Source organism: Aulonocara stuartgranti, assembly GCF_965226115.1.
Source record: "Aulonocara stuartgranti genome assembly, chromosome: 4".
In the NCBI taxonomy this organism is placed as follows: domain Eukaryota; kingdom Metazoa; phylum Chordata; class Actinopteri; order Cichliformes; family Cichlidae; genus Aulonocara; species Aulonocara stuartgranti.
The window spans coordinates 24,269,247-24,290,586 of NC_138942.1; the positions used below are offsets into that span (position 1 = coordinate 24,269,247).

General features: G+C 38.4%; 2 protein-coding genes across 8 annotated transcripts; both read left to right on the plus strand.

Annotated features, from left to right (window-relative positions):
• Nucleotides 1–724: 724 nt before the first annotated feature.
• On the plus strand, nt 725–4,427 carry LOC309704583 (GTPase IMAP family member 7-like). The gene is made up of 2 exons (XM_082529824.1): nt 725–1,132; nt 2,765–4,427. Exons 1-2 carry the CDS (start codon nt 1,075–1,077, stop codon nt 3,718–3,720), a joined length of 1,014 nt encoding a protein of 337 aa, XP_082385950.1. The 5' UTR covers nt 725–1,074; the 3' UTR covers nt 3,721–4,427.
• Nucleotides 4,428–6,487: 2,060 nt separating this feature from the next.
• LOC309704569 (uncharacterized protein) lies at nt 6,488–19,343 on the plus strand. Of its 7 annotated transcripts, none has more exons than XM_082529798.1 (17): nt 6,488–6,555; nt 7,097–7,174; nt 7,824–7,886; nt 8,036–8,169; nt 8,252–8,336; nt 9,650–10,039; nt 10,127–10,182; nt 10,410–10,527; nt 12,193–12,281; nt 14,160–14,277; nt 14,608–14,796; nt 14,884–14,969; nt 15,202–15,319; nt 16,152–16,240; nt 16,574–16,691; nt 17,285–17,360; nt 18,373–19,343. In XM_082529798.1, exons 2-17 carry the CDS (start codon nt 7,111–7,113, stop codon nt 18,524–18,526), a joined length of 1,947 nt encoding a protein of 648 aa, XP_082385924.1. In that variant the 5' UTR covers nt 6,488–6,555; nt 7,097–7,110; the 3' UTR covers nt 18,527–19,343. The 7 variants fall into 7 exon arrangements, with proteins under 7 accessions (XP_082385924.1, XP_082385928.1, XP_082385926.1 ...); XM_082529802.1 differs by having other exon boundaries at nt 14,884–14,939; XM_082529800.1 differs by having other exon boundaries at nt 14,608–14,787.
• Nucleotides 19,344–21,340: the final 1,997 nt, after the last annotated feature.

A 21,340-nucleotide genomic window follows, 5' to 3' on the forward strand; every position in this document is an offset into this window, starting at 1 on the left:
TTTATTTATATAATGCCAAATCACAACAACAGTCGCCTCAAGGTGCTTTATTTATTCATTAATGAATGAAAAAATGACTGCCACCAAGGCATCATTTGATCTTTGGATAATGATTATACCTTTCAGACAAATGTTGCAGTTAAAAATACAATATCTCATTGAAATGTAGCTGAAAAATGAACCATTTACTTGATGTTCTCTCAAAATACTACATAGGTCCGGTGTAAGTGTAGTTGATTACTTTTCATTGCTGAAAGTAAATACGCACATTTTAAAATACTTTCATTTTACATTTTGTTAAAGGGGTGAATTTATCGAAGCTTTATCCCTGATCAGGACGTTTTATGAAGCATTAAAGTATACTGACCACTAGATGGCGCGCTGAGACCTTTCATTGTATTGCTTCTCAAACTTTTAAAGCGCAATTGTCTTAACACACTTTAGGCGGTTCGTGTGTTAACACACGTGTGTTTTAGTGATATAAAAATCGCAGTATCCTTAAATGTAATAGTTTAATTGCTTCCTCGTTGCATTGCTTCTCAGCCTCACCATAAAATACCAACGAATCAAAGTCTACTTCTCAGTCAAAATGAAAGTAATGATATTCTATTTGAAATCATAACTTTATTCCACACTAAGCTCTTATGCAAGAAGTCATCAGATCTTTGATCCCTTGCACAATAAAAGTGTGTCCCATCCAGTGACTCTCTATAAGACGCGGGTAGAGTGCCAAGTTCAGAGGTTTATTTAAAACAGGCTGGGTGGAAATACTCTTGGCTCGAAACAGGTAGAAAAATAACATCTATGGACATAGGACTGCGGCCGATTGTCGCTGCTGACCTAATTATTCAGCGTATGTGGACTGGACTTTAACTTGGTGGATGCGGGGCACCCAGCAGGTCACGTGACTGTAGAGCCCCACCCTCAGTTTGAAACAGAAAGCACCGAGGAAGCTGTGTAAAAAAAAAGTTTCACCTAACAGACTTGCTTTGAGATTCAATCAGGACTGTCAGGCCAGCGAGGACAAGTTAACCGACGTCTACAGTTTTGGTGATACTTCTGTCTTCGTCCACCATGAGCACTCAGGCCGCTGACAGCATACCTTGTCCAGCAGAAAGTGAGCAGGAGCAGGGTCAGTATGAAATATGGAAATGCTGCTGAGTTAAAAGTTTTTAGTTTAATGTTTTTATTCTATTTTTTGTATGTCTGTATGTATTTTTCCCCTGTGGGTGTAGTTGGTGTAGTTACAGCATGTTCTTAAGCACGTGTCTACCCTTGTTCAGCTGACACATGTAGAAAGAAAAAGAGAGCAGTGTGAGTCATACTGGTGCTTTAGCTGAGCTGTTGGCTACTGCAGTTTATAGGGCTTGTTTCAGATGTTTGAAGATGGAAGCCAATATATACAATATGACATTACAATGGGGAGAAAACAAAACCAGATAATATAATTAATATGTTAATTTTTTTTTTTACAGTACTTTAATAAAAATAAAATTCCAAAATGGCAGTGACTCTTTTTATCTGCTTTCTTCCTGTAAGTGTGTGTGTGTTTAATTAACACACCTACACCAAGTTAGCCAACAGTGATTTTGAGATGTGTAATTAAGCTACAGTACTGTTAGCCTCTAATGTTCATTTAATGTCTCCATCTCACTCTCGTGCTCCTTATTCCCACTTTTGTAGAGGTCACCTAAGGTCATTCAGCCCCTTTCTTTACTGGTGGTCTAACCTGTGAAAAGGTTGTGAAACATAATATCACTATTGGATATTGTTTATCATTATCACACTCTTAAAAGTAAAAAACTAGGTTAACACATATTAGTTAAAATAAAGTATGCATTCTGTCAGAGAAAAAAATTATTTGCTGGAGTAATATAATGTTATGAAACATTGATAGTTAGTGATCCGCAGCCTTTTCATTTGAGCTAAAAACACTTCATTTAATTATAGGCTATTTATAAACAGAATACCTTTAACCCACACAAGATGATGCAACAGACCTTAAGACCTTCATTAAGGGCCTGCATAGAAACATTTCCAATGTTTTGGAAATTTTCATCACATGAATGGTTGACCTCTGATGACCTCTAGAAGCCTTTATTAATATATTTAAAATGATAGTGGCACAAAAGAAAATTTTTGCAGCGCAAACGTTTGACACCATTCTTGTGGCATTTGAAGAAGGTGGGATGGGCGTTTTTGAGCAAGTTGCATCTCAATCATAGACTTTCAGTCTCCAACAACAGGACTAAGCTTAAAACCCGGTTCTTTGCCAACAAAGCAAATAATTTTGATAAACTGTACCAGTTCTGCAAAGAAGAACGGTTAAACATTATGCCACACACTTGTTGATGACTACCAGAAGTTTCTGGTTGAGGTGCAACTTGTTAACAAAAGATTAGTAGGCATCTATTTTCTGAAAAAGTAAGATAAGAAAAAAATATTTCAAAAGGCATATAAAAACAAAACAAGCCACAAATGCTAACATGAGACAACATACCGTGTATTACTTTACTTTTCTTTTTTCTTTTCTTTATATTCATCAACAAATGCTATCCAAAATGCTTTGCATTTGCCACAATGTAAAAACATAATAAAAAAGTTCATACTGTTTGTGCCCTGGGATGCAACAGTCTGGGCTAATATGTGAAAGCCACGAATTTCTACAAATAAACAATAATAATATCAGAAGTCAGAATGAAGGGCACAACAACTTTCATGAACTCTGAATAGTGTTTAAAAATGCTTTTTGTTGGGTTGACAGAGCCGTTGAGGATCATGCTTCTTGGAAAATGTGGTGCAGGCAAGAGCTCGAGTGGGAACACCATCCTCAATAAAATGGTGTTCTGTTCAGAGATGAAGCTGGTCGGCATCACTGTTCACTGTGAAAAAGAGTCCGCGGTGGTTGGAGATGTACCTGTTGATGTGATTGACACACCTGGGCTTTTCGAGAAGGGAAGCAACAAGGAGGACATCATCCGAGAGATTCTTCAACGCCTGAAACTCCAGGAACCAGGACCCCACGTCTTTGCATATGTTATTCCTTTAGGAAGGCTGACTCAGGAAGACCAAGACACCCACACGCTGATTGAAGCAAAGTTTGGCCCAAGAGTGTGGGACTACACCATCGTGCTGTTCACCCACGGGGATCGCCTGGAAGACAAAACAATAAACAACATCATTACTGAGAGTGACGAGAACCTCCGCAACTTCATACGCAAGTGTAGCGGTGGCTTCCACGTCTTCAACAACAAAACTCCGGAGGACCAGAAGCAGGTCACAACTTTTATGGAGAAGATCGAGACCCTGGTGGCCCTGAATGGAGGTAGTTACTACAAGACAGAGCTGTATCCTGAGAAGGAGAGGAAAATCAGAAAAAGACAGGAAAGCATCCTTGCAGAGAGAGATGAAGAAATCAGCAAAAAGGAGGGAAATCTGAGGGAGCATTACAAGGATGAAGAGCTAAAGAAGATGAAGACAAAGCTGTGGAGAAAAGAGGAGGAAAGGGCAAGAAAAGATGCAGAGGGGGAGTTGTGCAGCAAGTCCTACCTCATGAAGAGCATCCTGTTACTGGCTGTATTGTGTCTACTGTTATGTTGCAATCTTGGGGTAGCAGCTAAATGGCTTTGTGTTATAGGAATCATTTTGATTGTGGTGTCTTTTAAGATTTTTCCAATTATTCCAGGAAAAATACCAGGTCTTTCTAAGAAAAAGAAATAGATGAGCTTTTACTGTGTTAGTGATTTATCATTCAAATGTGTGACAGATGATATATCGAAGTGATTTAATTAACAAAAATATTTTCATACATATTTGTCTGTCCATAATTAGAAAATATAGTCATCTGATATCATCTCATTGATCTCATATTTAATCAGATAACAGAACTGTAAAAATGCTAATGAAAACAATATTTAAAGTACTACACAAAAGTCTCGGCCGACCACTTTTTCTTTATATTTTACTAGGAAAAAAAGTAAATGCAAGGATATGCGGACATATACATGGAAATACAATACAGAGTTTTAAAATCAATATTTGGTACGACCACCTTTTTTCTTCGACACAGTCTGAACTCTCTTATGCAGCTTTGTTCTCATTTCTTTAAGTAGTCTTCAGGAATAGTTCTGCAGGCTTCTTGAAGAATGTTTAAAGCTGTCTTTGGATGCTGACCGCTTTTTGTTCTGCTCTTTGTGAAGATGATCTCACACTGCTTCAATGAAGTTGAGGTCCAGACTCTGGGGAGCTCGGTCCATGACTGATAATGTTTTATTGTGTTTTTCTATCCGGGTATGCTTTTTCTGGAATAACAGTGTGTTTGGAATCATTGTCATGTCATAAAATGAAGCACTGATTGACACATTGACACATGATGGATCAAATCTGATGGTACTTTTCTGTGTTCAAATTTCAAATGATTTAACTCAGGAGTTTCACTTTTGGATTCATTCATATGACCAGTTGCCACTGATTTTCCATTTGTCCAGTTCTTGTGTAATTTGGCATACCTCAGTCTTTTTTAGATTTTTTTCCTTCTTTAAAAATGACATCTTGACAGCCATCTTTTCCACCGTGACCATTCCTGATGTGGTTTCAGTGAACAGTAGATCTCTCAGGTCGTGTGTCCAGCTTGGAGCTGAAAAAATATATATATATTGCTTGTAGCATAGCTGAGCCACTGTGTGAGAGCTGAGCAGCGAAAGGAAATTAAGTGAGGAGCCGGCTCTCACTCAATAGGAGTCGACTCTTCTGATTCACTACAAAGCACTCTGTAAGCACGGCTCTTAGAGGTGATGCTTTTGTGCATGACACATTATCGAACGTTATGTTGTGTGTCATGGATACTGTTGACTCCAATTCTCCCAACCACTATGTCGAGCTGAGACAGCAAGACCGAGACAGCGAGACCAAGACAAGACCGAGGGATCCTAGCCCAAGACAAGACCAAGACCAAAGTCCGTCGAGACAAGACAAGAACAAGACCAGGTGGTCTAGAGACCAAGACCGGTCTCGAGACATCCAACTCTAGTACCGAGCATCCTCTAGTGTTAACGTGATAGCGTTCCATAATGTAAAAGTGAAAACGTACAGGCTCTGAAATGTACTCAAAGTATGAAAGTAAAAATAATCTCCTTAAAGCACAATTCAACTAATCATATTTGTACAAAGGTAACTGAACCATGGTATATTATATTAATCTAAGAATAAAATACGGTTAGTACATGATAATAAAACATTTTCGGATTTAATTCTAATGGATGTGCTTTAAATGCAGTGAAAAAGAATTTTAAAAAATAACTATTTTCTGTTCTGATTGTGGGTGAAAGTAAAATGAGTACAGTCAGGGTTTAAAGTGAAACTCAGTAGGTGAGTCTGTGTAGTGGCTCAGCATAGGTGAAAGAACCACACAATCATTTCTAATCAGCACACTGTACTGCCACAGTTTTTTAATAGTTTTTCTACTATAAAACTTGTAAAACTCAGCTTCTGTTTGTTTTCTTAGAAGAGGCAATGATGCATATAAATAGTTTTTAAGTGTTTTTGTGGATATTTTGTTAATTCCATTTACATATAGGAGAATTTCACCTACTTCACTGAAGAGGTGTGCCATCCTGCCTAGACATCTTGCCCCTCCTTTACTATTACTATTAAATAAATTAACTCCTAAATAACTAAAAGGCAAGATTTATGAAGTTATCATGAGCTAATTCCGACCGGTCACAACAGTTCATTTTACATAACTGCTATCACTTCTAGACGTTTCTTTTCTAAATAAACAGAATAGCTCTTGGCCACTTTACTAGAAAACATAGATTTACCAATTACAGACACTCACCTGTTACACACTCAAATGTCCTTAGTTATTTATTATGCTAACATTAATGTTAGCCTGCTTTAAGTAGAGAAAGGTCAATTAACATCAGTGTTATTCCACGTTACCTGGATTATATTTATATTCAGAAATATAAAGAGATTAGTTAGCATATGTTTGCTCCAGAGGATGATCCACAGTGATGTGCATCCATTGTGTTCTGCAACCGCGCATTGACTGACTTTTCCCAGCGGAAGATCGTCCAGCATGCAGCAGCAGATTATTATATAGGCAACTGTGTACTGTCTGTAATTGGTAAATTATATTTTCTGCTGTATTTAGAAAAAGGGACGACCACTTTATTTGAATAAATAAATAAACAAAATGCAGGTATACGGAGGAACCTCAAATGTCCCAGTTTTACACTAGGACATGAACACAGCTCAAGTTTGCGGATCTCGGCGAAGCTGGCAGTGTGAAGTTTGTCTCAAAATTATACATATTATACACATTTGTAAATCATACCGTACGTGCACTTGCCCTTTTTTAGGTTTCTCTCCATATATAAATAGCGACTGTAAATGTCAGTTTAAATCGTCTTACCTGTAAAACTTGCCGTCTTTACCGGAAGTCAATGTACACACCTTAACGACTGGGCGTGTTTATTTTTTCCAGTGTAACTGAAAAGTTAAGTTTCATTTTCCTGTTCTGGAACATCATCTGCTATCTAGTCGGCGACACAGGTAAGTCCCTATTCTGGTGTTTCGCCTCTCTGTTCTTTTTTTTTTTTTTAAGTAATATATAGTGTTTTTATACATGGATAACGGATGTATGATTGCTAGAACTTGTGCAAAGATGTGCTGTCTATTTGCTCTCCTGTGGTTTCTGATGTTATAGACCTTAGTGTTACTGTAATTACAGAATGTAACTTTGTTTATACATATACATGCACACACACATATCTATATAAGGGGCATTTGTGTATACAGTAGATTTGTTGATTTGGATAGTGATAGCAGTTAAGTCTAAACGGCTAAGCTATATGGATAATATGGGTAAAAGTACGTGGTAAGAGTCTTCATCTTTGTATTCAGATGTTTTCAGTCTCATTGCTTTTCCTTCCTTCCTGTCACCCACAGAGGAACAACAGAATTACTTACAATTAGATTAAAATGTTAAAAGCTAATAGAAAATGCAAGATTTATCTCATATAAAAAGTGCCACATATAGTGTGGTGCATATATTTGAAAAAAAAAAAACTTTTTTATTTATCTGTGTTGATAGATTAAAATTACAAAATGGAAGAAGGAAGAACTAGCCTGAAGAAAAGAAAGAGAGTCACGGATGAGAAAGATGACAAGAGTAAGTCCTTCGGGTCATTTTACCCTGAAGATCTATTTATTTAAAATATATTTCTGTGTACGCAGTAGAATTTTTCTGAAGCTGTTGATGTTGCAGGCTATAATGAGACATGGCAGTTTTGAGGGTACTTCCTATTCTCTATTGTCCTCCTAGTTGTTAAATGCATATATATGATATATATGCCTAAATGAAACTGCCTTTCTTTTGTTCCTTCAGATAAAGACATGCATAATTACATTAAAATTATCTTCCGTGATTGCATGATTTTGGCAGATATGGCAGAATGGCTGACCCTCTCTGTGCCTGGTTCTGCCCGGGTCTTCTTGTTTTTCTTTGCCACTGTCACCAAAGTGCTTGCTCATAAGGGGTTATCTGATTTTTGGGGTTTTCTCTGTATTATTGCAGGGTCTGTACCTGTTGTTGTGATTTGGTGCTATATAAATAAAACTGAATTGAATTATAAATATTTGCATTATCACAACTATTACAATGAAAGTAGGAAATACTCCCACAACTGGCATCTCTCTTTATACAACCTCTACAATTGCAAATTATTAGTACATTGTAAATTGACCATGAAAATACATTTACATTATTTTTTTAAATGAGAAATTACTTCTTCCTTTTTTTTTGGTGTTGCAAAAAATAGACCTCTGGCGTGTAAAATGTGGAGACAAAAAGGGTTGGATGGATGTAGAGAAGTTGAGAAAAGGTAAGTACAGTCTTACCTTTCTTACCAGTCTTTCCTTTTCTATTTTTGTACATACAGTGAAATATATAAATAAATAAATAAATAAATAAATAAATAAATAAATAAATAATTTTTCATGAAAACGATTACGTTTTTCTTTATAACTATAGGTAAGGATTGTATTGAGTTTGAAGGCTCCTTTTACAGTCCACCTGAGTTTGAGAAGCTTGCAGGAAAAGATTCATGTAGAAAATGGAAGTCATCTATTTCCCACAAGAAAGCTCCTCTGCACTATTGGTTCAAGGTACTTTTTTTTTTTTTTGCATTTCTGTGAATCTACAAAAATCTGATTTCACTAAATAAACTGTTGAATTAACTTATCACAGAGAGGTTACCTAACCACTACAGGATATAGACAAAAAAAAAGAAAACGACAATCATCAGACCTTGAGTCCCAGGACCTCTTAACAGGTTTGTCTGCTCTTTCTTCTATCTGTGCCTCAAAACCAGAGAATGTTTGAGAATATGAACCAAAAGCATGCAAACATTATTGTAATATTTTTAATAAGCTCTTTCAAAACTTCAGTAATTTTGACAAATACCCTACAGAAGTTGAGAAAAAAAGAGTTGCAATTCTCTTTATCTCGGCCTCCAACTTTCCCTCATCCAACGCCTGCAACTTGTCCAAAATGCTGCAGCACGTTTTTTAAGCGGCACCAGAAAACCTGATCATATTACACCTGTCTAAGCCAACCTTCACTGGCAAATACCGTATTGTTTTTGAAATCCTTTTGTACACTTTTAAATTTTAAATAACTTGGCGCCCAGCTACTTAATCGACCTCCTTGACCTATATACCCCCAAGAGAGCACTTAGATCCTCTAATCAGTGGCTCTTAGTGCAACCAATGTCCAGATGAAAGACTAGGGAGCATTGTGCTTTTGCTATTGCTCCACCTAAACTTTGGAATAGCCTGGCGATTGATGTCCGTCCATCGGAATTCATTCAATATTTCAAGACACGTTTAAAAATCCACCTGTTTAAGCTAGCCTTCGAAACAAATTAGATTTTAACTTCTACCCGTATCAAGTTTGTGCCACGCCACTTACCTTTAACTATTCCGTAATGATAACTGTATTTTTTTTGTTCTTCTATTGTTGTAATCCCGCAATACGGCACTTGTGTGAAAATTGAATTGAAACTGAGAAAAAGTTACAAAAATCTCAGTTTACGTTGTTATATTTTAAACATTTCTATTTCTTGAAAGAATATTACAAGGAAGTTCATAATGAAGATGTCATGGTCCGGAGTCTGTGACTCCGTGTTTATGTTTTAGTTCATTATTATTCTGTGGTTTTGGGTACCTTGGGTGGTACTCTTCTGTTTCATGGTTCATGTTCCTATGTTCTGTGTCCCCCAGTCTGTGTTAAGTTGGTGTGTTATGTCATTACATGTATGTGTTTCCTGTTTTACTTTGAAGGTCCGTGTCTGATCTCAGTGTGTTCAGGTTACTTTTCCCCTGTCTTGTCAGGTCAGATTACTCCCAGCTGTGCCCTCCTTTTGTGTCTCATTCCCTCGTTATCCTTCTGTATATTTAAACCTCGTGTCTGCCTCTGTTAGTTGCTGGTTTGTCTGTGTTGTTCCCCTCGGTCTTCCTGCGTCTCGCCGTCCGTCTCTCTGTGTATTTCCCCATACCTCCCTGCATCTTCGTTCTGGTTTGTTTTGTTAGTTTTGCCCAGTTTAGGTTTTCCAGTTTAATGTTCACCTGCCACTTCTGTATCTAGTCCTGTTCAATAAATACTCACCTGCATCAGAGCTGCTGCATTTTGGGTCCCATCTTCAACTCCACACGTCCGCCACCCCGGACACGACAGAAAATGAGGATGGAGAAGAGGATGATGAGGATATGGATGAAGATGATGTATGGGCAGATAAATGGGAAGATAAAGAAGCTACACAGATTTCTATCTCTTCTTCTGAAGAAGAGAGTGAGGAAGATCATGTTAAAGATATAGATGACGATGGAGAAGAGGAAGATGAGGATATGGATGCAGTTGATGTCGGTAACGATGAGCCTAGCACTGAGGAAGATGAGGATGAAGAAGATGATAATGATAAAGATGAGACTGTGCCTGCTGTTGCCTCTAACCATACTGGCAGCAGTGGTATCAAAGGTGACATTTCCAATATATTTCCTATTGGTATGTTTGGATAACAAAGACCTTGTTTGTGTATGAAAATAACTCTTCCTCTTTTTTCAGCGAGTGTAACACCTATGATGAAAGAAGTAAAGGGTATTGTTAACATCCCTCCTGAGGCAAGACAGATTATTTTATTTAAATGATTCACTGTGCTTTACATTGCTGGAAGTTTTGAATATGTCACTGATCTGAGATTACTCTACACCAGCACCGTCATTAAGCTAGAAATGTGGCAAATACTATGGTTCAGCATGACATACAAAATTACAAATGTATGGTTTACCCCATCCAGTCCAATTATTCATAATAAATACTAAAATATTCTTCATTGTTTTTAAAACAGAAGAGTACACATCATCCTGACATGCCAAGATCTCAAGTCATTGGAAATAACAGAGATGTGGCACAAAACACAGCAATCAAACAGCTGAATGTTAAGAAACAACCTGAAGAGAAACTGAGTGAGTTATTCAAACACTAAAAGCACTTGATTTACATTTTTACATTTACAAATGTTTTAGCACATGTGTCCACACAGATAACTACTATAGTAGTTTTGTTTGCAGTTTGAATAAGTATTATTTACTTTCCAAAAGACACTAAACAGCCATTTTATTTGGTACACCTGTCCCATCCATCCATCCATCCATCTTCTTCCACTTATCCGGGGCCAGGTCACGGGGGAAGCAGCCCAAGCAGAGAAACCCAGACCTTCCTCTCCCCTGTCACCTCCTCCAGCTTGTCTGAGAGAACACCAAGGCTTTCCCAGGCCAGCCAAGAGATATAATCTCTCCAATGTGTCCTGGGTCTGCCCTGGGGCCTCCTCCTGGTGGAACATGGCCGGAACACCTCACCCGTCTAGGAGGCATCTTTGTCAGACGCATGAACCACCTCAGCTGGCTCCTTTCCTGCTCTACTCTTAGACCCTCTTTCGTAGCCTTCTGCTACTTGGCTGTGCCTAGAAATTCTGTCCATAAAAATTACAAACAGAATCAGTGACATCACCCACAGGAACGAGTCCAACTTATTACCGGCTATGCGGACAAACCTCTTGCAACTGTTGTATCAGGATTGAATGGCGGGTAGCAATGGGCCAGACACCCCATATTCCCGGAGTACCCCCACAGGTTACACAGAGGAATATGGCCGAATGCCTTCTCCAAGTCCATAAAACACATGTAGACTGGTTGGGCAAACTCCCATGCACCCTCAAGTATCCTTGAGAGGATAAAGAGCGGATCCAGTGTTCCACAACCAGAACAAAAATAGCATTGTTCCTCCTGTATCCAAGGTTAGACTAAAGGACAGACTCTCCTTCCAGCACCATGGCAGAGAGCTTCCCAGGTAGGCTGAGGACTGTGATCCCCCTATAGTTGGAGCACACTTTCCAGTTCCCTTTCTTAAAGATGGGAACCAACCCGGTCTGCCAGTCCAGGGGTACTGCCCCTGATCTTCACGCAAAATTGTAGAGGCGTGTCATCTACAACATCCAGAGCCTTCAGGAACGCATGGCAGACCTCGACCACCCTAGGGGCTCTGCCACCAAGGAGCTTTTTAACGTCCTCAGTGACCTCGCCCCCGGACATTGGCAACTTCGAGGAGGTCCTCGAAGTATTCCTTCCACCGCCCGACAATTTTCACAGTCGAAGTCAGCAGTGCTCCACCTGCACTATACACAGTGTGGGTAGAGCACCACTTTCCCCCCCTAAGTGACCTGACAGTTTGCCAGAATCTGTTCGAGGCGGTCTGAAAGTCTTTTTCCATGGCCTCTCCGAACTCCTCCCAGACTCAAGTTTTTGCTTCAGCTACTGCCTGCACCGCATTCCACTTGGCCTGTCGGTACCTGTCAGCTGCTCGGGTTCAGATCCAGGAGGCCGTTCCTCAGTCACGCCCCTCCAGGTCTCTCTGTCGATGCCCACGTGAGCATTGAAGTCTCCCAGTAGGACAACAGCTGTCCAGTTGCTCATTGATGAAAAAATCTAACCAGCCAATCACATGAGAGCAACTCAATGAAGACATGGAGACATGGACAAGATGATCTGCTGAAGATCAGACTGAACATCAAACTAATTCTAATAATCCCAAAGTGCACATGCTCATATTTTAATTACTTTTCTTTTTTTCAGAGAAGACAACAACAAGCACAATTTCAATACCTGGGAAACTTGCCCTGAAGATTAAAGAAGCTTATGGTATCGTTAATAGCCTTCCTGAGGTAAGATGGAGGAAGTTTCTTCAAAATATTTTACAGCACTTTACAGTGCTGGTAGTTTCCACCCTCATGAAAATACAGCTGATTCAAAATTACTTTTATCTTTTAATCCAGCATTGTCTTTTTTTTTTCTTTTTTTTTTGCCTGTCCCGTTTGGTTCTTCTGCCATCAGAATTATTGTCTAAAGGCGAAGAAAGATGCCCAATGGATTTAGTTTACCAAATGGACCATCCCAGCCTTGCCGTATTGGTCTATTTGATTCACCTTTGCTTTTATTGTTTATTTTATTGTATTTTCACTTGCTAAATATGGGACAGACTTGACTGGGGAAAAGAAAGGGGAGAAAGAAAGAGGGAAAGAAAAACAGCGGGGAAGAGGGAAGGAGATAAAGAGCAAAAAACAAAAACCAACAAAATAAGCAGACAAAAAATACATATCAATCACCTGGATCACCTGTTGAGAAAGAAAAAAGAGAAAACAAGCAAAAAAAAGTGCAATATAATAAACAACATCATCGCGATGATCTATGTGAATATAACAGTAAATACTAAATATTGTTATTGTGCAGCATGTAGGATCGACAGCACACAGTGTGCTTTGGGGTAGGAGCCAAAAAGGGTGTAGTTTGTGTGTGTGTGTGTGTGAGCACCCGTGTGTACACCTGTGAGCATGAGCACGCTTGTATGTAACAGGTTCCTTCATGTAATGATCTGCTAGAGGGTGTGGGGGAGCCACAGCCCCGTCCTCCTGGGCATGAAGCAGGTATGGAGGAGATAAAGGCTCCAGACATTCAGAGGCCCTCAGAGCACAAGAGACCAAAGAAGACCAACAGAGGGGCAGCTGCGCCACTATCCCAGAAAGAGCTGAGGAGAGCCCCAGATGAGGGGTCACTCAGCAGCTGTGGAGCAGAAACCGGGGGGGTTGCAGTGACGTGCCCGTGAGCTCCGCCGGCAGCCAGCTGTGCCAGATCGACTGAGCCCCAGGCTGAGAGGCCGAGGGCACCTCACCCCTGAAGAGGCCCGAGTGAGCCCCAGGCTCCAGGCCTCGACAAGCAGCCACCAGGAGTGAGCCGGTGCATACCTGGACGCCCATCCCCGGACTCAATGAAGCACCAATGCACCGATGTCTGAGGGCATCTGCCACTGGCCTGAGATGTCCCTAGAGAGGTGGCGTCTGATACCCAACCTGACATATAGACACAAACAAACAGGCACACACAGATACAAACATCCATTCCCACCCTCATGCTCTCATATGCAATTACTCAGCACTCACCCAACGTGGAGACAGACATAAATAGACACTGTACACACAATCACACTCCCCAAGCGTACTCTAAGCCCCAGATCTAGGTACCCTTGCCCCTGGAGGGGGAAACTGCGCCCACACCCAGGTAGTGTTACCTTTTTCCCTGGGGTGGAGAGAAGCAGGAATAGTTCTCCAGGCTTTTTGAAGGACATTCAAAGCTCTTCTTTGGATGTTGGCTGCCTTCTGTTCTGTTCTCTGACAAGATGATCCCACACTGCTTCACTAATGTTGAGGTCAAAGCTGTGGGGCGGCCAATCCATGACTGACAGTGTTCCATTGTGTGTTAAAGACATTTCTAATTTATTTTCAACCAATGCCTCACACTTGAACATGTGTTTCAAACGGATCTTGTTTAAAATTGCTTTCAAAATAAAACTGTCCAACTTGAGGTGAATGTTTTTATGGTTTGTTGCTATATGAATAGAAATTGATTAAATTGAATTTTGCTCAAAATGATTTTCATAATAAAACTGCATATTATTTTCCTGATCTACTTTTACTCCATCCAAACTTACCATTCAAAAGAAATTATAAATAAGGGTACTAATATATAATTGACTATCTTTGCACCAGAAGACTAGACATCATCCTGACACGACAAGATCTGAAGTCAGTGGAAATAACAGAGATGTGGCAACAAACACAGCAATCAAACAGCTGAATGTTAAGAAAGAACCCCAAGAGGAACTGAGTGAGTTGTTCAAACACTAAAAGCACTTGAATGTTGAACTTCTATTTTGTGCATTTTTTGTAGAAGTAGTAGAAATCCGGTTGCAATCTATTTTCTTTGCTCTTCTATTGTCTGCTGTTCCTTCTATCATACCCCAAAACCAGAGAACTTTGAAAAATATTAATCAAAAGCATGCAAACATTGTAGTATTATTTTTAATCAGTTGTTTTAAAACCTTTAAAAATATACCAAGGAAGTTCAGAAAAAGGAGTATGCATTAGCTCAGAACTAGTTATGAAAATCTCAGTGTACATGGTAATATTTTAAACATTTATATCCCTTTTGTATAAGAACACAAGGAAGATCGTGTTAAAGATCAAGATGAAGATGAAGAACAAGAAGATGAGCATATGGATGAAGATGTTGTTTGTGATTATGAGCCTAGCACTGAGGAAGATGAGGATGAAGAAAGTGATAATGATGAGGAAGAGACTGTGCCTGCTGTTGCCTCTAACCATACTGGCAGCAATGGTATCATAGGTGACATTTCCAATATATTTCCTATTGGTATGTTTGGATAACAAAGACCTTGTTTGTGTATGAAAATAACTCTTCCTCTTTTTTCAGACAGAGTAACAAGTGCAATTCCAACACCTGGAAAACATGCATTACAGATGAAAGAAGTAAAGGGTATTGTTAACATCCCTTCTGAGGCAAGATAAATTATTTTATTTAAATGATTCACTGTGCTTTACATTGCTGGATGTTTTGAATATGTCACTGATCTGAGATTACTCTACACCAGCACCGTCATCAAGCTAGAAATGTGGCAAATACTATGGTTCAGCATGACATACAAAGCAAATTACAAATGTAAGCTTTTACCCAATACAGTCCAATTATTCACAATAAATACTAAAATATTCTTCTTTGTTTTTAAAACAGAAGACTACACATCATCCTGACATGCCAAGATCTGAAGTCAGTGGAAATAACAGAGATGTGGCACAAAACACAGCAATCAAACAGCTGAATGTTAAGAAAGAACCTGAAGAGAAACTGAGTGAGTTGTTCAAACACTAAAAGCACTTGAATATTGTGTTGAGCTTCTATTTTGTGTATTTTTTGTTGACGTAGAACAAAAACAGTTTCAGTCTATTTTCTACCAAGTTTCAAGGTTGTCCTTTAAGAGCTTTTCTTACTTTATGTCAGCATTTACAAATATTTTAGTACATTTGGGGCATTCGTGGCTCAAGAGTTGGCAGTTCGTCTTGTAATCAGACAGTCTTGGTCGTTGTGTCCTTGGGCAAGACACTTCACCTACCGCCTACTGGTGATGACTAGAGGGGCTGATAGTGCGATATGGCAGCCTCACTTCTGTCAGTCTGCCCCAAGGCAGCTGTGGCTACAACTGTAGCTTGCCTCCACCAGTGTGTGAATGTGAGAGTGACTGATTAGTGGAATTGTAAAGCGCTTTGAGGGCCCCTAAAAGTGGTATATAAATGCAATCTATTATTATTATTATTATTATTATTATTATTATTATTATTATGTACGCCCAGCTAACTATTATAGTAGTTTTGTTTGCTTTTTGAATAAATATTATTTCCCCATGTCTTTGTATTCAAAACAGATCAGGTGTGTTCTGTAATGAATAGTTGTACTTTTCAAAAGATATTATCCAGCCATGTTTTTTAAAAAACTTTTTTGGTATACCCGTCCAACTGCTCATTAATTAAAATATCTAATCAGCCAATTCAATACAGCAACTCAATACAGACATGGAGACATGGACAAGATGACCTGCTGAAGATCAGACTGAACATCAACATGAATCTAATTCTAATAATCCCAAAGTGCACATGCTCATGTTTTAATCACTTTTCTTCTTTCAGAGAAGACAACAACCAGCACAATTTCAACACCTGGGAAACCTGCAGTGAATATCAAAGAAGTAAAGGGTGTCGTTAATAGCCTTCCTGAGGTAAGACTGTATTTTATTAAAAACTTACCATTCAAAATAAAGATAATTAAAACACTCCTGTCATTAAATCACTTGCTCATATGGGATTGTCTAATTGTTGGTGTTTTCTGTGTATTATTGTAGGGTCTGTACAATATAAAGCACATTGAGCCGACTGTTTTCATAGTTTGGTGCTATATATGTAAAATTGGATTAAACTGAATCTTGCTCAAAATGATTTTCATAATAAAACTGCATATTATTTTCCTGTTTTGTTTTTCTCTGTCCAAACTTACCTTTCAAAAGAAATAATAAAAAAGGATACTAATATATTCTTGGTTGTCTTTGAAACAGAAGACTACACATCATCCTGACATGCCAACATCTGAAGTCAGTGGGAATTCCAAAAATGTGGCAAAAAACACAGCAATCAAACAGCTGAATGTTAAGCAAGAACCTGAAGAGAAACTCAGTGAGTTCTTCAAACACTAAAAATTCTGCATTTGTGTTTTGTTGTTGTTGTTGTTTTGTGCCTATGAATTTATCAATTTTTTGTAGTGGAGAAAGTAAAAATCCCATTTGAAAATTGGAAATCTGTAAATCTGAAATTTACTATGCTGGTGGGGACTAAAATCCTGGTCCCCACAGGGTTGAAGGCCTCACACTCAAAATGTGGTTTTAGTGTCAGGGTTACAATTGGGTTGTGGTTAGGTTTAGGGTTAGGCATTCATTTTTGATTGTTAGAGTAAGCAGCTAGGGAAAGCCTTATGGCAATGGGATGTCCCCATGACGATAGCAAACCAGACGTGCGTGTGTGCGTGCGTGTGTGTGTGTGTGTGTGTGTGTGTGTGTGTGTGTGTGTGTGTGTGTGTACACAAATGATGATGGAAATGAAGAGATGGCAGGGCCTGAAAATGAAAGAGAAATTGTAAATTCAGGATCTGATGTCAGTGGTGGCCTCAAACACAGTAATCAAAAAGCAAGAGAAGCAAAAAAACCTGTGTGTGTGTTTCTTTTTTTTTCTTTTTTTTTCCAATATGTTTTCTGAACCCCGGGCTGTGTCAGATGACCATCAACATACAGAGGTGCACTTCTCTGGCCACAGTGTAACTGAAGTACAATCCATGAGACCACAGATGAGGTAAGATGTAGCTGTCATATCATTTAGGCAACGATTTATCATTTATTCACAGTATTAAAAGTTTTTTTTAACCGCATTTATTTCTGCAAAAACAGCTCTTCTTGAAATAAGCCCAATATTCCTAAATGTGACAAAACTGTCTTGTTTTGAGAAAAAAATCTGCCAATAGGGTCAGTAAAAGTTGCTTGGCTAGAATCCTTAATCACGTGTCTTCCTTTGTTCAACTGATAGATGTAGAAAGAAAAAGAGAGCAGTGTGCGTCATACTGGTGCTTTAGCCAAGCTGTTGGCTATTGCAGTTTATAGGGCTTGTTTCAGATGTTTGAAGATTGAAGACATTTTCTATCTATCATGCATCTAACTGATTTATACATTTTAATTAGACAAAACTGTCTAAAATTTAGGATTAATTTAAGAAAATGTGACTTATTTCAAGGAAAGACACCCTGACACCCTTATTAAGACATCCTTATTAAAAAAAACTTTACCTATAATGAGTATTATGCTTTCTTCAACAAGCTGTTTTCAGAAATTATTTCCTTACTTTAGTGTTTAATTGTGTTTAATTTATTACAGGCCATTACAGGCCTTTCCATACTCTTGAAATAAGAAAGATAATGTTATTCTTCCAGAATAAGAACGATTATTTTTCTTATTTCAAGAATCAGAACCACGATCAGAATTGGGTAAGGTTAGATTAATTTTCTAGTTTTAATGACCTTAGCCAAACAACTTTAACTTACGCCATTGGCAGATTTTTTTTCTCAAAACAAGACAATTTTGTCAGATTTAAGAAAATCTGGCTTATTTTAAGTAGAGCTGTTTTTGCAGTGTAGCCTGTAACTGGTAAATAAAGCTCAAGATGAGCTGAAATATTTTATTAAGAAAAAGACATATTTTCCTAGAATTAGCTTAATTTTCTTGTGCAAAACTTGCTTGTTAAGAATATGTTTTCTTTCAAGACAAAAAATATGAAAAAAAAATTCCATAAACAAGCATTTTTTTACTCGCAGTGCGGACATGTCAGAGGCCCCATCACCTGGGCCCTCAGCCAGCTCTGGTTTGGATCTTGATCAACTGAAGAGGGAAAAAGTAAAAATGGAACTAAAGGTTTTAAAATTAAAAGAATACTATTATGCTTTGAAAATAAAAGAACTTAAAAAATGAGGATTAATGCTTCTGTAAAGCTGACATTGCAGAGAATAAATTAAACGATCGCTGTGTTTACATCCACAAACTGACACACATTATCTGGAGGTTTCTTGGGTGGAATGTTGCTTTTGAGAAAAGCTGCAAAGTCAAGTGTGCTGCATTTAAGATAAGATAAGATAGAACTTTATTAATCCCTCGGGTGGGTTCCTCTGGGAAATTCGATTTCCAAAAAGCACAGCACCGACAGAAGTTACAGTTACAGAATATTATATATATATATATACACACACACACACACATACACACACATATATAAATACAGAGACAAATATAAATAAAATATACGAAGGGGATAAATAGAATAAATAGGAATAAAAAATAAAAATACAAGTGAATTGCACATTTCACGTATTAAAAATACAAGTGAATTTATAATTTATAATTTATACACCGTACTTTTTCTTTGCTATACTCAGGTTTCCTTTAGTATTGTTGATTACAGTGTTTTACTTTGTTTCTGTGATGGAATAGATAGATGGTATTTTCTTCTGTAAAATGTGAATAAACAATATTGATGCTTTTTATCTGTAAATTGCGCTAAATGTTATGAAACTGTGTTTCCTTTAGACTTTGCCCAAGCTGCAGTAATCATTGTAAGACATAGCCTGTAAACAGCATCATGCAATGTCTTGAACCACTGCTCATTTCTTTATATTTTGCATAAGGAGCAAGAGATTTTAGAAATTTGTAAGACAAAAGCAATAGATTAGACAAAAATATTTTCATGGAAATTTGTTCAACCATAATGAGAAAATACAAAATGAAAAAAGGAGAGTTTCAGTGCTGTGTGTGTTATCTTTGGCATTTTTCTTTTCTTTTTTTATTCAAAACCTAAATATAGTTAGGTATATATAGACTAGATTCAATTGATTTATGTGAAATAACTCAAGAAGAAAAAGTTATCAGGCTATATTTAATTATCCTATAGGCTCTAATTCTTAATTGACATTCAGGTCCACACTCCATGCCAGTTGGTGGCATTAATGAACCAACTAGCTTTTTGACAACCACGGACAAACACCAAGAAGGTTTTTTTTTTTTCTTGGGGGAAAAAGGTCAACTTAAAAAAATCTCATGTCTTTTGAAGAGTAAACTTTAAAAGTAAGTACTGAGTTTTATCTCATTTATTTATGTAGCGATACAAATGTTCCAATATCTTTTTTTTTTTTCTTTTTTTGTTGCCTGACCCGTCTGGTTCTTTAGCCATCAGAATTATTGTTTGAAGGCCAAGAAAGATGCCCAACGGATTTACTTTACCAAGTGGATCATCACAGCCTTGCTATATTGGTCCATTCAAGGGGCAATCCTCAAGAGTTGGCAGTTCGTCCTGTAATCGGAAGGTTGCCGGTTCGAGCCCCGGCTCCGACAGTCTCGGTTGTTGTGTCCTTGGGCAAGACACTTCACCCGTTGCCTACTGGTGGTGGTCAGAGGACCCAGTGGCGCCAGTGTCCGGCAGCCTCGCCTCTGTCGCCCCAGGGCAGCTGTGGCTACAATGTAGCTTGCCATCACCAGTGTGTGAATGGGTGGAAGACTGAATTTAGTGTAAAGCGCTTTGGGGTCCTTAGGGACTAGTAAAAGCACTATACAAATACAGGCCACTGACCTTTGTTATTATTATTTATTTATTCTATTTTCAGTTTTTACAGACAGGACAGACATGACTGGGGGGCAGGAAAGGGAGAAGGAAAGAAAGAGAGGGAGGGAAAGAAAAACAGGGGAAGAGGGACAGTGAGAAAGTGCACTTAAAAAAATCACCTGGATCACCTGTCAGGTTCCTCCGCCCGCTGATATGTAGTGTTGCTGCATGCTGTTCTAAAGTGCATTTAAAACACGGGAGGGCATGGTGCTTCCTGCCAGAGAGCAGCAGGTGTCAGCACAGCCCTTCCCAAGAAACCTCAATGTTTACATGTATTTAAAATTGAGAGGTGGGCACCAGCGCCAGAGGTGAGGTTGAATACACAGACTGTCCTCTGGATGGCGTATAATATGCCCACCCCCAAGGCCCTACATGTATGTGTTATGAGAGTGTGAGTAATGTGGATGTCTAGGTTGTGGAATAAAATTGAGGCACAGGTGGCCAGAAGGAGACAGAAGGGAATCCAACACTGGCATGATGTGTTTTTTTTTCTTTCTTTTGCTTGAATGATTCATAGTCAGTTATAAGTGTTATAATAATCTAAAAAAATTAAAAGTCTTAGAAAGACCTTAAGGAATCCCAGAGAAAAAAAGACATGCAACTTTTGCACAGTACTTGGTGGTCAGCTACAGAAGGACTGGACTGATAAGAGTGAAATCACAGAGAACAGGCTCAAGGCTAAGATTTAAAAGAAAAAAAAAGAAAAGAAAATCTGCCTCCTTAGAACCAAAACATGAAAAATGACACGTGACTCAAGATTTTTGCACAGTACTGCAATTGTGCACATTGTACACATGTGCAATTTTAAAATTAACTGTAATTTTATTAGGTTCTTAGTACTATGACTTCACAATAACATGTATAAATGTCAGTGGCTGTAATGTGATATAGAGAAATAAAAGAAACAAAATAAATTTTGAGAATAATTTATTTTAACTTAATCAGAACGCAGCTGTTATTGATTGTGAGGCTTTATCTGTCTTTCTAATGCGCATGTGAGATAAACAGACCTTGACAATGAAGCTAAGGCTGACACTACAGAACCCCCCCCTGGTGGTTGTTTGAACATAAGCTCTGGCTTGTGGGTGTAGAAAAACAGAAGCTCTTCGGGTGTCTCAGTAAGGTAGTGGGAG

Excerpts from the sequence above, each read along its gene's own strand:
- LOC309704569 (XM_082529798.1), top strand. The coding sequence starts at position 7,111 with ATGGAAGAAGGAAGAACTAGCCTGAAGAAAAGAAAGAGAGTCACGGAT. Across the intron at positions 10,040-10,126 it reads TGGCAGCAGTGGTATCAAAG|CGAGTGTAACACCTATGATG; the intron begins GTGACATTTCCA and ends CTCTTTTTTCAG. Across the intron at positions 16,692-17,284 it reads AGAACCTGAAGAGAAACTCA|ATGACCATCAACATACAGAG; the intron begins GTGAGTTCTTCA and ends GGGCTGTGTCAG.
- LOC309704583 (XM_082529824.1), top strand. The coding sequence starts at position 1,075 with ATGAGCACTCAGGCCGCTGACAGCATACCTTGTCCAGCAGAAAGTGAG. Across the intron at positions 1,133-2,764 it reads AGAAAGTGAGCAGGAGCAGG|AGCCGTTGAGGATCATGCTT; the intron begins GTCAGTATGAAA and ends TTGGGTTGACAG.